The sequence below is a fragment of the Melanotaenia boesemani genome, chromosome 21 (genome assembly GCF_017639745.1).
Source record: "Melanotaenia boesemani isolate fMelBoe1 chromosome 21, fMelBoe1.pri, whole genome shotgun sequence".
In the NCBI taxonomy this organism is placed as follows: domain Eukaryota; kingdom Metazoa; phylum Chordata; class Actinopteri; order Atheriniformes; family Melanotaeniidae; genus Melanotaenia; species Melanotaenia boesemani.
Genome location: NC_055702.1, coordinates 10,038,358 through 10,054,008, shown reverse-complemented (window position 1 = coordinate 10,054,008; position 15,651 = coordinate 10,038,358). Strand labels below are relative to the sequence as shown.

At 38.8% G+C, this 15,651-nt stretch overlaps 1 protein-coding gene across 1 annotated transcript; it reads right to left on the bottom strand.

Moving 5' to 3' along the window:
* Positions 1-3,722: 3,722 nt before the first annotated feature.
* msh2 (mutS homolog 2 (E. coli)) lies at positions 3,723-14,636 on the bottom strand. The gene is made up of 16 exons (XM_041974722.1): positions 14,399-14,636; positions 13,924-14,072; positions 13,510-13,794; positions 13,229-13,375; positions 12,699-12,848; positions 12,121-12,254; positions 11,582-11,781; positions 10,414-10,523; positions 10,196-10,319; positions 8,685-8,835; positions 8,507-8,604; positions 7,923-8,168; positions 7,644-7,848; positions 7,325-7,572; positions 4,319-4,494; positions 3,723-3,996 (listed from the first exon to the last, which is right to left on the bottom strand). The coding sequence occupies exons 1-16, from the start codon at positions 14,604-14,606 to the stop codon at positions 3,820-3,822; spliced, it is 2,808 nt and encodes a 935-aa protein (XP_041830656.1). The 5' UTR covers positions 14,607-14,636; the 3' UTR covers positions 3,723-3,819.
* Between the last annotated feature and the right edge of the window lie 1,015 nt (positions 14,637-15,651).

Here is a 15,651-nt window from a genome sequence, read left to right as displayed (position 1 = left end):
ACCAAGACCTGACCAACTGTGGCAACCCCTAGATCATAGACAGGCTTGTACAGTAGGCGCTAGGACATGCCTTTATCTGCTTCTCTTCTTACCGTGATGCTCCCATCACTCTGGAACAGGGTAAATCTGGACTCATCAGACCACATGACCTTCCATTGTTATAGAGTCCGATCTTTATATCCCTAGCAAATTAAAGCCTTTTTCTCCGGTTATCCTCACTGATTAGTGGCTTTCTTATGGCTACACAGCTGTTCAGTCTCAATCCCTTGAGTTCCCTTTACATTGTGCATGTGGAAATGTCCTTACTTTGACTAATAAACCCGAGTTCTACTGTTGTTTTTCTTCAGTTTGATTTCACCAAATGTTTACCTGATCGTTGATCCTTTCAGAGATGATAGTTCCCCACCATCCTTCTAGTTTTTAAAAATGTGCTGGACAGTTCTTAACCAAATTTTAGTAGTTTCTATAATCTCCTTGGATGTTTTCTCTACCAACGATTTGACCCTGCATAAACCGACTAACATCTTTTCCACAACCCCAGGATGTGTCTTAAGAAATGTGAAGCTACTCGTGTCATCAGTTGGGGTTAAATACCGTGTCGCCAGCTGAAAGATAATCATGCATGCAGTAGTTATCCAATAGAAGATTTGTACCTATTAGCTTAGTTAAATCCTGGTATGTACTTATTTTTGGCCAGACAGTGTATTTTTTCAAATGAACCTGTTAGTATAATTGTATGAAAATAACAGATTTTTATTTTTAATGTTGCAGCTTCATGGTATTTAGTTAATTTGACCAGCTTTTATCATGGCTGCCACTCATATTTTCTTTTTTTTTTTTTTGCCACTCATGTTTCTGATAGCAAAATGCAATAGGAGGTCTGTCTCAGCAGCAGTAATGAATCTAGTCAAACTCATCTTTGAAAAGGAAAATGTCTTTAATAAATGTCTTGCTGTCTTTAAGTGAATCAGATTTCAGCCAAACAGAACATCTGGGGACAGAGATGAAGCGGAGAAATGTTTCCCATTCAATCTAACAGAGTTTTACTGGATCCGTTTAGGAAGAGCAGCAAAAAGTGCCCAAATGCAGGTGTGCTAAGTCTGTGTCATGACAGTGCAATTTGTCAAAATTAGGCCAAAAGAAAAAAAAAAGCAGGAAAATTAATGTGGGTATGGTTTTTCACTGTGATGTACTAATGGAACCAAATGATTTATGTTTTGTTCATGCAGTCACCAGTGTTCTTTAGGGGATAATGTAAATTACACACAGTAAAACTTGTGATATAATTTTATCAAACGTGACCAACAGAGGAGACATTGTAGAACACAAGCTTGACACCAGCTAGTACAACAACAGGGATAAATTGATGTTTAGTAACCAGATTACGTCTTCAGACATGCTTACTTCAAATGTGTGTTACACGGTGCTGCATTTCTTGGAAACCAGGATCAGCTGATAGTTTAGTATGCTCATATTGATGCAGGTCTGGATCACCACAAAGAAGTGTGTCCTGTACACATCAGATTTACTCCTCCTGAGATCCAAGATTCAACTCATTATTATGTTCAGAAATGACAGATCTTTTATCAGCTATTTTTATCTGAAAGCAAGTTACCCCATTATTTATTATCTGGAAAAACAACCAGATGGTCAAAGTATATAGTTTAAAAGTATTTAGATCCCTTTTAGTGGTTCCAAATGAAAGGCAGCTGCATACTTAAATGATCTTTGAGATATGTCTACTGCTTGATTCTCCTCCTGACACCTAAAGATAATGGACAGTGTTCGGAAAGGCCCACATCTGTTTATATAAGGGCCTGATTTAAACTGCTTGTTAATGCTAGAGCCAAACTTGGAGGTCCTGGAAACTCTGTAAAACTTCACGATCTGAGAAACGCTGTACAACCACTTCTAAAGCTTTTTTTTTTCCACTTGTTTTGTTGTGGGAGCTTTGCTGCTTCAGTTAATGTTGAACAGTAGAAAAACACCAGAGTTGATTAAATATAGACATTTCGCTAAACTGAGTAAGACAGCAAATCCTTACAGCCACTCTGACAGCATGAGGAGACAAAAGATAACCATCTCCAACATCCAAGCCTTTACACGTTCAAGCACCTTGATAAAAGTTGATGCTTTTATGCAGAACTCCTGTTTAGTGAGCCTCTATAGTTAAGCATGGTGGTGGGAGCATTATGTGTTGGGTGGCGGTTGGACTGACCATTAAGAGGGTTTTTTTGTTTGTTTGTTTCTTTTGTTGAGTGAGCTGATGAACCACATTTTATGTTTTGTTTTTGTTTTTTTTTTTCCTAGTTGCTGTAATGTTTCTCTATAAAGTTATATATGCAGCAACATTTTATTTCATGTTTGGCAGGGTCCAAAGAACTGACGGCATACTAAACACTTTTTAAAATATCCCAGTACCACTGTGCTGATATATAACATGCCATTTGTTTTCACTTCTGATAATTTTAGACAAAGAAAAAAAAAAGGGGGGGGGGGGGGGAAAGCAACCTCCGCTTATTCCTTTCATGTCTTTAGTGTCCCATAATTTTAGTATTCTGATATTATAACGGTGATGCTGCTCAGTGTTGGTGATGTTTTAATATTTTATTGGTTTAATGCAGGATCTTGATCAGTTTTCTTTCACTTTAAGAAATGTAATTGATTTATATTAATTTGTAGTCTATTTTCATTATAATTTTTAAAAGATTTATTTTCATCTTATTTTTATTTACTTTTTTCATTGATATAATTTTCTAAGGACATCTGTCAAGCATCTATATTAATGACTTTTATCCATATTGAAATAAAGATATTAATGGATGCTGTACATTCACGGTTTTCCTTCGAAGACCAAAAATTGTCTGTATTAATTTTTTTTTTTTTAAAAAGTACCATAAACTAATGGTATCATGTTAAAAATAAAAATGTTGGTATCCCCCATCCTCATCCAAATCTAATTATATCAATGATCTCTGATAACTGATCAGAATTGCAGGGAGAATTAAGACACAATTAGATCCTTAAAAAATAAAAGTAGCTCAAATGTACACCTGAAACTAGACAATCATTCATTCACCAGCCATCATTAATGTCCTCAAGTTGCTCATTTAAAGATCTGTGACAACTCAAGATATCAGAAAAAATGTCTTTCATCCAATCTGAGGAAATACAACAGGATCATTTAGGAAGAGCAGCAAAAAAATGCCCAAATATAGGTGTGAATTTGACAACTGCCAAAATTAGGTCAGACTGTTAAAAGGAAAAAAAACAGGAATGGTCTTAAGTATATCACCAGTATATCACTATTCCATGTGATATACTAGTGGAACTAAACAGTTCTGTGCCTGTCACTTTAAAGAATAACCTCAATTACACACAGAAAAACTCATGTTCTAATTAAATCCAACATGACCAACAGAAGGAACTAGTAAAATGCAAGCTTCACACCAGAAAAGCACAACTAAACAGAAGAATTCATGTTAATAGTGACCAGATACTAGAAAACCTTCAGACATGCATTTGTCTGAATGATACTGACGTTCTAGGAAATCTGGATGAGCTGAACATTGTGCTGTTTTTGATTCAGAAACAAGGTCCAGAGCAGCAGAAAAGAGCATTTTAAAGCCATAAAAGTTCTGGTTTCTCTGGACTCTTGGAAGAAGAAGCATTCTACTTTATGTATGAACATGAACAAAAATGACTGAGTCACAAAATAAGCATTACAGAAAACGTCTTTATTGAAAAACTATACAGTATAAGCGCCCTTGTGTGGTTTCCTACAGTAGATGAACTTAAAACTAAACAGAAGTTTATTTTTCAGGCAGTTTTTGCAGGAATGCAGCGGGCAAGGACTTCACTGATGTACGTGTTGTTTCTAGCAACAAGCTCCTGCTTCATTCTTCTGAGCTCCACTTTCACCTCCTCCTCACTCATGGTGGCAACAGGAAGTGACTTTACCTTCTGCAGAAAGTCCTGGATCAGGCTTTCTCCAACCTAAAGAACAGATAGAATAAGCATTGATATCAGTAGGTCATTTTCACAGCAGACATCTGAAATGGGAACAAGCTCAGGTGTATTGATGAGAGATTTGTGCAACTTTTGTGTAAATAAGTCCTTCAAACCCTTGCAGACAGTGCACTGCTGGTGTGTGACACGAATTTTAAAACACTGTTTGGTAATACTTATCAAAGTTACCATTTTGTGTTTCTGATCTGTTTGACCTTTTCATCCACTGGGCAGAGAGCATATGAGGTCTGCATACACTGTGTCCATCTAACCGCCTGTGGCAGAAGGATTGTGGAAAACTGAGCCCTACTTGTTTATCTGTCCGCCGTTTCTTGGCTTCAGGCTCTTCCTCCTGCTCAGATTTCTCCCCTGCAGGTTCCTGGAACTCCTCCAGCTCCTCCGCTTTTTCTTTCGCCACAGCCAGTACTGATGGTGGGAAACAAGCCAACTCTGCGACGTGGATCCCAAAGCTCTGGTCACACACACCTGATGACAGAGTTAGCTCATTTAGTTAAGACATTAGAGCCAAAACCATTTTGTTTCACTAAACTTGTCGTATTCAATTCAATTCATCGTATTCATCATCAGGTCATCTTGACCTAACCTTAAGCTAGTAAATCAACTTTATTTTCTATTAATGTAATTTTGATGCTGTATTAAAGAACTATTGATAATTATTAAGTATGTAACACCATGTAATAAAGGATGATAAAAACACACTTCAGGCCCCTTAGATAAGCATGGGTTAAACACCACAGCCTACCCAAGGATTGTTACTGACCATGTCCATCCCTTTATGACTACAATGTCCTCATCTTCTGATGGTTTCTTCTATGAATTTCTAATGCATCGTGTCAGTCACAAAGCTCAAATCCTCTCAATCTGGTTCCTGAACCTAACAATGAGTTCACTGTACTCTAATGGCCTCCATATTCACCAGATCTCAATCCAATAGAGGACTTTTGGGATTCTCATCATGAATGTGCAGCAACTGTGTGATGCTATCATGTAAATATGGAGCAAAATCTCTGAGGAATGTTTCAACACCTTGTTGAAACTATACCACAAAGAACTAAGGCAATTGTGAAGGCCAAAGGGCGTCCAACCCAGTACTAGCAAGATGAACTTGATAAAGTGCCTGGTGAGTGTGTGTAAAAATGATACAATTTGTTTACCTTTATAAAATGTCTGAAAATGGGCTGGATTTAGCCAAGGATCAGATTTCTACAGATACTAACTTGGCAACTATCAGATCTTTTACTCAGCAGGATGATTCAGTTTGAAGTCCATCTTATCTCAACTTTTCCTTTCTCCATATCTTCCCTTCTCCACGAGATTTGACCACTTTTTGCCAGACAGAACAAAAAACTGTCTAGGCAATGTCAGTAGTAAGCAGAAATAAAGGGAGAGCAGTCCGTACAAGATGCTGCTCCAACAGGCATAATTAAATGAATATGAACAGGAAGTTTATTTGACAGTATGATTAAGATTGATTGGACCGTGGTACTAAAGTCAGATGATATGGTAGCACACCACAGAATGTGTGGTAAAATCCTCACTTTCCTTCAACAATCACAGCTTCCTAACCCTGATTGAACCATAAAATCATTAACCTGCAGAAAAGCTAAAGTGTAACTATAACAAATGAGAACCAATGTGTTCTCAACTTAGATATGTTATAGTGGTCAGGCAACTATGTTTTCAGTTGGATTGCAAGTGTAATTAAAGCAGACAGAAGTATGAGCTAATCTAGGAGCTGCAAATGAACACAAAACACCTGGGCAGCTACACACGGATGCAAACTAAAACGTACTAAAACAAATCTAGAAAAAATAAAATAATATGCCACACTTAATTCAAAACAACTGTAACCTACAGTTTTATACATGAAATAGCCTAAATGTGGTATAAAAGTAAAACTGTCTGTGTTTTGAATGTCTGGGGACGCCAGAGTTTTGTGATATCAAAATGGGGTTCCAAGCTTAAAAAAAAAAAGGTTGGGAACCACTGCTGTAGGAGTTCGCATTTCAATGTACTGATTTGGTGACATAAAATGCTGTTCTGTTTGTCTTCAGGTTACCATCACAAGGACATTTGATTTGAATTGGCATCAACATTAATATAAATAAATGCATGTAAACATAAAAATGCCTGCAATTATTTCTGCATAGGATAGTTATGTTTTAAATATGAATTTTAAATGGATTGTTAAATGTAGTTTAACAATGTTCTACTAACTGCTAACAATGTAATGTCCTACTAACAACAAACAAAAAAGTAAAAGGGTAAAATGATTGTCCCGACTGACACTAGACTAAAATGTTGACAGTTTTGTTGACTAAAACTAGAAAAATAAAATTATGTTTTCTTGGACTAAAATAAAGTCTAAAATGCTCGACTTATGGTCGACTAAAACTTGACTAAATAAAAACGGGATGAGGTTGACTAAATGTGATAAAAACTAATAAGTGTGATTGAAACTGGACTAAAACTGAGACTAAATTTAAAAATGGGTGATAAAATTAACACTACTACCCTCCCATCAGGGAAGCGCTACCAGACAATAAAAACACGGACAAACAGACTGAGAAGCAGCCTTTCCTCCAGAACTGTGGCCTCCATCACACCACCCACCCTGTAACACCACCTCATGCACTCTTTACACTGTTGTGCAACATGTAGTCCGTAACACATTCTTCAGCCCATCTTTATATATGCATATTGTTCTAAATACTGTGCTCATCTACGTCCCCTGCTTATATACAGTATGTAGATGTACGCGTGTATATATGTACATATGTATATATGTGTGTATGTATGTACAGTACATTTAGATATAAATACATTTGTATATATCAAGGTGAATGTATTTATGGGCATTTATGCAAACTTCTCAGATACTCTTTGTGGTACAAGCTGTACCTTTTAACGCTGTGTTGCTACTTTAAGCGTAGTTTTATTTATATATCTTGTTCTTATCTCTCGATTACTGTCACTGCTAAATGACTGTCACCAACAAAATTTTGGAAAAGAAAAAAAATACTTGTTTTCTTTCTACAAAAAAGTCTTAATCTTAATCCTGTTCTTGTGTTAATAACCAAAGAGTCAGATGACTTTGACTGATGATTTGGGCGACATCAGGGTGTTAATGTTCCTATTCAGCCCTAAGCAAGATAGTAAATAAGCTTTCTGTCTGAAAAGGATTAACAATTTTGAAAATTAACACAGTTTCTCTTATATTGCTCAATGTACACTCAGGTTTCTGGTTACAGGCCATTTACGGACAAATAAATCCAAAAAACTAACTTGTGCTGACCTGGTTTAACTCTGTACAGCATGGTGAGCGTGTTGTGGGACGTCAGGGCCGTGACATGCAGGTTGTGGACGGTGGGCTGCTGTGCTGCCAGCACAGTCAGCTCGTGGAAGTGAGTGGCAAAAAGGCAGAAGCAGCCAATTTTTGACGCAATGTGCTCACTGATCGCCCAGGCAAGCCCGAAGCCGTCGTATGTGGACGTGCCTCTGCCGAGTTCATCGATTATGATGAGCGAGTTCTCAGTGGCCGTGCTATGGAGATGATGAGAAGGATGAGAGAAGGTTTGCATCTGTATTGTTTAATGAAAGGTGTGTTTACTTACCGCAGGATAGCAGCAGTCTCCAGCATCTCCGACATGAAGGTGGAAACTCCTTTCACCTGACTGTCTCCTGCTCCCACTCTTGCGAGGACGCTGTCAATCACGCTTAACTCTGCCTTTTCACATGGCACGAAGCAGCCGATCTGAGCCATTAGAGCGATCACGCCCACCTGCCGGATAAACGTGGACTTTCCCCCCATGTTTGGACCTGCAGAGGACAGAAACAATTAGCTATAAAATCTGTCTTCAGTCTTAAATCAATTCTCCTTTGACAACTCTCACCCGTTATAATATAGAAGCTCCTTTCGCCTTGGACAAAGGTGATGTCGTTAGGTATGAAGGCGGTGTCTGCATCCGTCTCCATGCAGGGATGTCTGGCCTGCAGCAGCTCCATTCGCCTGCAGCTGTCGTCTAACAGGCTGGGTCGCACGTACGGCACTGGAGCCGAGACAGACGCCACAGAAAAGCTAACCACTGCATCCAGCTGTGCAATCACATCGCTCAGCGTCTGGAGGGGATCCACATACCCTGGTGTCGCATAAGTATTAAAAATCTTTAAAAAATGATCACAGGCAGGGGACTGGAGAACGTGCAGGCTACACAATGATTCTTTTTTGATAAAGCAGTGCCAGCAGACCAAAACCTCCCAATGTTATCTGCTGTTTAAAAGTTCAAAGACTACACAGTTTATCGACCTTTGTGAGAAATGTGAATGAAATCAATTATTTAAGGGCCTAGAAGGCAACTTGTAAAAGTAAGAATTCATCATATTTAAAACGTAGCCAAGTCTCCACTGATTCCTCTGTTGATCAAATCAATGCCATGCTCATGAGAGGCTGTGAGCAGCATGTGATGGGAATCCTCACCTGAGGCAATGTTGATGATCTCTTTGACGATGGCGTTCTGAGCCTCCTCATACTCCTCCCTGCTCTTGGTGTACTCTTCATTCAAAGAGCTCAGCTTACTGCAAACACGTGAAAGGGCACATTCAAGAGGATGTCAAGCCATCAGCTGACTTCGGATGTGGAAACAGCGAAGAGTGACCTGTTTGTGAAGCGCACTCCATTCTTCTGAACGTCCAGCGTGGTAAATTTCTTGTTGTTCCTGAGACTTTTCTCGTCCTTGCATGTGACTCTGAGGTAGAAACCCAGCATGGCATTGGACTCCAGCTTCACGGTCTTACCAGCATCCAGACCTGGAACACAAAATTTCAATTTACTCAAAACACCACTCTGATTATTTTTTGTTTATTATCTTTCTCCATCTGTTATCTGCCTTTTATCAGTTTACTGTGTTTGTCATAAATGTTCACTCAAGACAAAAACTTGTGGTAAAACAGCAAACAAAAATTGATTTAAGAGTCATGTCAGTCATTATGTACTGCGAAAACAATTACAGCAAAATAAGGCTGAAAATAATATGCTGTTTGTCTAGTTTAAAAAAGATGTAATGCTTTTTCAAAGTTTTATGCAACACAAACTCCCAGAATCTACATGGTTATTCCCTCAAGTTATAGCGTAGAAAAGCCTCAACAATGTCGTAAATAATCAGTTCAACAAACAGCCAGAAAATTACATAATTAAGCTGAAGTTTTAATAGGTTATAAGAATATTCCTGGGACTAAATCTACACTGAGCACTTCAGCAATGATGAGACGTTTTGAGGAAATCCAAAGTTACAAACCCAGACTGGATGGGGGGGGGGGGGGAATCACACTGGGCTAAAGAACTGTAAAATTGTAGTAACCATCCATGCTAAAATGAACTACATTAATTTGATGGTTAAATTCAGTCTACAACCCCCGGACTTCGGTACTTTTCTCATTTTATAGTTAATAAAATCAAATAAGCTTTATGTGATACAGTACTTTTGATTTTTATTTTGTGATGACTGCTTAAGGACTAATTTCTTTCCACACATAATCAATTAACAAGGCTATAAGATTTCGGTCCCGCGTCTGTTGCCCTTTCACATTCACCACACAACAGGATACTGATGCACTCTCAGAACTGGAAAGCCTCAGTTTGGCTTGAGTGTTCAGGAGATAACATGTGACACAGAAAGTATGCAAACACAGAGTCACATGGTTGGTTCTTGTTCGGTTTCTTGCATCTCCGGGAAGATGTCTGAAGATGTTGGCCTATACAGGCAGAAGACACCCCGAAATCACCCTTTTCTTCCCTGCTGGCTGCCTCAATTATTTATAGACTTTGTATAAGGAAGCTGGCACGAGAAAAGTCCACGCAACCTCCAGTCCAAGTGTTTCGGACATTTGCATTCTCCTTAGTATGTCTCCATGACGAGATTACTCTCACACAATGTTGAAGTCGGGGAGAGAAGAAACCAAATTTACAGCTTTAAATCTACACGGTATAGCACATGACAACTGTGTGGTGTGATCAATTTTGTGGGGTTTAATTTTTACACCACATTAAAAAGATAAAACAGCATACACAGATTAAGTTAAACTTCAAAGAATCATAATATCGTTTCTAATTTATAAAATGTTTCCTTTTATATGCACTGCTCGTGTACAAGTGTGTTTATATAATCACCCAGTTCTCTGGCTGCACTGCTCAGCACTGCCTGCATGCTCTTTTCCAGATCATCCATCTTTTCTCTGAGCTCGCTCAACACCGGATCAAACGACGCCTTAACCAGGAACTCGTGGTGGTCGATCTACATGTAACATACAACAAATGAGAGAAGACGTATTAACACTACAGTTCCCTTAAAATACAGCCATGAACACAAACGTGAAGGAAAAAAATACCTGGTTCATGTCTAATGTGGTTTCAATCATCTCCTGGTACTTGGTGAAGTCCGTCTGCAGGTCTTTAAGAGGAGAGATGAACACTGCCTGCAGCAGAACCAGGTAGCTGCCTGCAAACACAAAGATCTATTAATGGAAGAGTTAGTTTTAATAACATTATTTGATTGGTCCCTGATTACATGCAGGTTTATTATTTTCTCAAGAATGTAGTTTTTCAATTTGACAGCAGGATCCACAGCTTTTCTTTTAAACCAGTTATTACCAGAAAGAAAAGCTGTGGAGCAAAATGAACCCACTACATGGAAGCAGAAAGAGTCCGTTCTATTTATTGGTTAAGACGGTTAATGCACAGCAATGCTGGGACAAAAAAAAAAAAAAAAAAACTGAAGATACTTTGGAGCATACTGATGAGAAGAGCTCTGATACTACAGAAAAGGAAATGTTTATATGCAAGGATATATATAATCTCAGAAACAAAGATTTTAGAGGGAGCCAAGCACATTTGCAAACAGATCAAATTCTGCATTTAAGAGGAAAGTTTTGAGTGTGTACAACATCTTAATGAGTTTTTTTTTTTCTTAAGGTGAAACAGTTATTCTGCAATTCCAAAGAGTCTGCAGAATAACAACAAAAGTCTTTTTCACATGAGTATCTGAATCTTTCTAGAGATGATCCAGGGCGGTGATTTATGCAAACACAAGTTTCAGTAACATCCTCAAGTCTGCAAATGAAGCGAAAGTAGCAGCTAATGTTTGGTAGTATTTACTGCCTATGTGCTGGTAGGAGCTGCTGTGGGAAAAGCCATACTTATATCCTCCCAAAATTAATCTCAAACACTTAAACTCAGCTAAAAAAAAAAAAAAAAAAAAAAAAAAAAAAAAAAAAATGCATGCAAACAACTGTAAGGAATCAGTAGCTGTGGGATGACGTTTCAAAATGACTGATTAAAGGATTTATGGATTGCAATTTGCTTCAAGCAACATCTAATCACATCTATAGTCATCCTAATTATATTATTATTCTGACCTGCAATTATCAATACTGCAGACTAGTGCTGTAGGCTACTCCTGCAAGGAACAATATTCTTTCCAATATAAAGAATAATCAACCCCTGTCCTGACAAACTGACACCTCAATCTGGAGAATATGGCAACAGGTTTGTTGGTACCCGAGTATCTCTCCAGTGCTGCGATGAGGGCGGGGATCTGGCTCACAGCCTGGTAGACGCGATAGCAGTCCTGCAGTGTCGCAGAGTGGCGGTGAAACTTCTTGGCTAGACGATGAAGATCTGGAAAGCGGCGCAGCAGGTCCTCCTGACAGGTCTGCCTCAGCTCGGAGTCACACACAAAACTCTCCACCAGGTCCAGTCTGTCCCCACACATACACACAAACACCACCAAAAACCTTAAAGTCCTGCAAGTGCAGAGATCTTCGATTGTGGATTTTTAGAGAAAATTAAACAATAAAGTGATGAGGCTTTTCTTGGCAGTGATTTTAATCACTGTGATTCAATAAAGCATAACAGTAAACACACTGATTTCACAGAACACTTAACAGCTGGGGTCCATTAGGACTTGAGACTCCTTACAAGAAAGTCCATGTTTAATTTGGGGAAAAAAAGATTTAAGGTGAGCCTCAAATCTGTGCTGTGACTTACAGCTTAAATCAAATAAGGCAATACTGACTACATCATCATCACACAATTACCTCTCTTCAATTTTGGTTTTGTCCATGAGCGGTTGTTTGATCCACTGATTGACCAGCCGCTGACCCTGTGGAGTTCGGCACTTGTTCAATAAACCGGCCAATGAATGAGCTCCGCTGGTGTCGTCGGGTGAACCCTGGAGAAAATAAGTCAGACATGTCTAAACTTTTAACATGCTACAACAGAGAAACAAAAAGTGCTACTTCCACTTTTTTGCATATTCTTAAGTTGTCTTTGTGTATAAATTCAATGTAATTAATGGCATACATCTTGACTTCAGTCTACATCCAGTGATGAAGAATCACTGCAGCCAAATACTGGTTACCTGAACAAAATATGCATTTGCTAACACTCACAAATCTTCCAACAAAAATTCCACTCAAAAACTCACTTATTCTTAATTATTTAATTTAATTAGACACATATAAATACTCACATATTAATCTTTCTATTCATTTGTTCCACTTGTGCAAAGTTTATTCACTAAATTCATCCTCATTATTAAAAATATGCAATCAAACCAGTGCTGGTTCAGTTTATTAGTGGAAAATAGGAAAATCTTATGATATGGGCCACTGACCTGGAAGAGGTTAAGAGCTCTGACAGCAGCATTGTCCAGCCTCATGTACTGACCCAGGTCCAAAGTGGTGAGGCTGAAGGAGTTGAAGTTGGACTCATCAGAGAGTAGTTCAAGGAAACGCACCACTGCAGCCAAGCATGACATGGCCACCTGGGACGAATGTCACATTACAAACTCAGATATAACTTTTTGTTTTTTCTTTAAAAAAGAAAAAAAAAAAGAAAAAAAACGAGCTCTTCTACAATGAAGAAAAGACTAACTTGTGTGGGTTTTGCATCTAAAATGTAGTTTAGTTGGTTGTCGGAGAGGCTGTTGGTGCAGACTGGCTACCACGTTTCTGTTAGTCTGTTCCAGTGTAGCTGTGGCTTAACATGTAGCTGACCATCGCCAGGGTGAAGAAAATGGATTCAATGTAAGAGCAAAAACTTAATCTAAAATACATTTTCTAGATGAGCCTCTTTCTTGTATTGCCATTCATAACAGTATCTGTAACAAAGACTCAGATATGGGAAAGTTTTTTCCTTGGTTACCTGTTTGTCCAGTTCCGGCAGGGTGTTGCTCACGACTGTCTCTCCTCTCTTGGCCCTCAGCAACCTGTTGAGATCCTGGACAATGTCCTTGCTGCTAAAATCTGCTCTCTTTCTATCGGACACCAGCATGCCACCACGCTGTACCACCTACAGAAACAGAAAATAAAACAAAAAAGTCTGCAAACAACGACAACATTGTGTAACGTTGTTTATGCCTCAAGCTGAAATTCTGAGTACCAAAATGCAAATAGAAACCATATAATCTAGACGGCACCACCAACCTCCCGCAGCTTATTCCCATCAGTGCTGCATTCACCCTGAGCTAAGAGACACTCTTTAGGGCTGATTTGGACAAGCAGGGACTCCAAGTTGGAGAAGATTTCATTGTCTGGAAATTCGCAAACTCCCATAGTCCTCTGGGCTGCATCCACGTAGCCAACCCCAACCACGCGTTGTCCATCGGTTCCCGTGGCAAACCGCACAGCCACGACTCCTGCACAGCCCTCAGCTCCTGTTCCACCGCCAAACAGAATCTCCTCCAACTGAGTCAAGTTTCCAGGGGAGGCCTGAAGTTAGAGAAAACAAAAATGCATTTTGGGGTTTTATGATACTGAAATGGCAGCAGGATGGTAGAGTTCCATGAGCCTTGTGACATCCCAGAAGCAATTCAAGCTATTAACATCTTACAAACATACTTTGAACTCAATCCTCCAGTCGTGCTCCTTGCTGCTCTTGCTGTGGTTCCTGTACACCTCCACTCTGTACTGCCTCACCAGGAGCAAGTCTTTCACAAAGGCCTCAAAGTTCAGCTTACTCAGGATCACACTCTCCAGCTTGCGACTCCCTGTTGATCAAAACAACAACCTCAGATGCTCATACTTGCATTTATTTTAGTGTTTATGTGTAAATTGTGGGCACAGATGCTGTAATGGTAACAATAATGCATCTCTGAAGGAATATCATGTGACAGCTTCACTCTGCACCTTCCCAGCAAATCTATGAAAATCAACCTGTAAGACTCCACCTAATGCAGACGTTTGCAAAGATTTAGCTACAGTATCAAGTCATGTAGCTGAATTAGCTTGCTGATTAATAAACCCAGTCTGCCGCTACATTGCAAGCTTTATCTAAGTTAGCTAAGTGCACAGCTAAGCTGCCGCAGGTATTTACCTGATCCCAAATATTTGATGACCCCATTCGTTTTAAAAACCTCCTTTGCAGCAAATATGGCGTCTTTCCCGTGAACGGTGTAATAGTCGTTACGGTCAAATATCCTAAACGTAGTGTCCGGTTTCTCCGGCATGGAAAAAATGAAGTTAAGAAAGCCATGCTCGGCTGCGCTGTCCATGGAAAGGTTCTGCTTCGGCTGCACCGCCATGCTGGAAAATCCCGCCACAGATGGAGACAAACAGGAAGCTACGTAGTTATTTTACTGTTCCCATGGAAACCCGGACAGGAGGTGGAATTGAACACTACTGCCACCTACAGTGGTGGAGGCTCCTTTTGTCTTGACAAATTCAAATAAGCAGGGAAATATTATTTTTAATTTATTTCAAATTATTATCATTATTATTATTATTATTATACAATACAATCTAGTATAACAAGCTAATTCCATGTATAAGAAGCTTAGAATGAGAAAACAGAGTTTTAAATTTACCTGGAACATTTAAAGAAATGCAGTCGTAGATTTAGCTGTAAATAAAGAAAGAAAATGTTTCAGTTTACTGATTAACTATTTCTGTAAGAAATAGAAATGTCCAAAATGATACTGCCCAGTCTCTCGGTGCATTGATCTGGCGGCAGTCAGAAATATAACTCGAGGGTCTCAGTAAAGGGTGGAATATGAAATGTCAAAGCAAATCATAAAAGCTTGAATAAAGTCAACTGTATTTCAAGTCCAGTTGCCTTTATTCAAGCTCTTTTGATTTCAATGACCTGGAGTGAGATTCTACACCAGCAAATACCAGAGAAAGGCATAAAAGAATCCTCCTGTTGTCCTCGGGTCAGTTTGACCAATTTTCAAAAGTTAACAGGGCCAATGTCATAACTTTGGTTTCCAGCACAGTTAACGTAGACTCACAATATCTTTGGTATATATAAGTCTGTCATAATGCATCTACATATGTCCTGATGACAATAACTATAGTCAATTTTAGACAACATGCATGCTATTTTTCTTTCTTTTTTTTCTTTTTTTTACTCCTAATTGGTATAATTTCATGTAAATTAAGTCAATTGTACCACACATAACAAAGATCTATATTAAACTGTCATAATTTGTTGGAAACAAGATGACTAAAAAGTGTACCACAAAAGCTTGTAATAATTTTATATTTCATGCTTTATACAACAGTCAAATAAAACCGGGTTAGTTTGATCTAAGAGGACAAAAGGTGTAACTATTTGTTGCCATCAAAAAA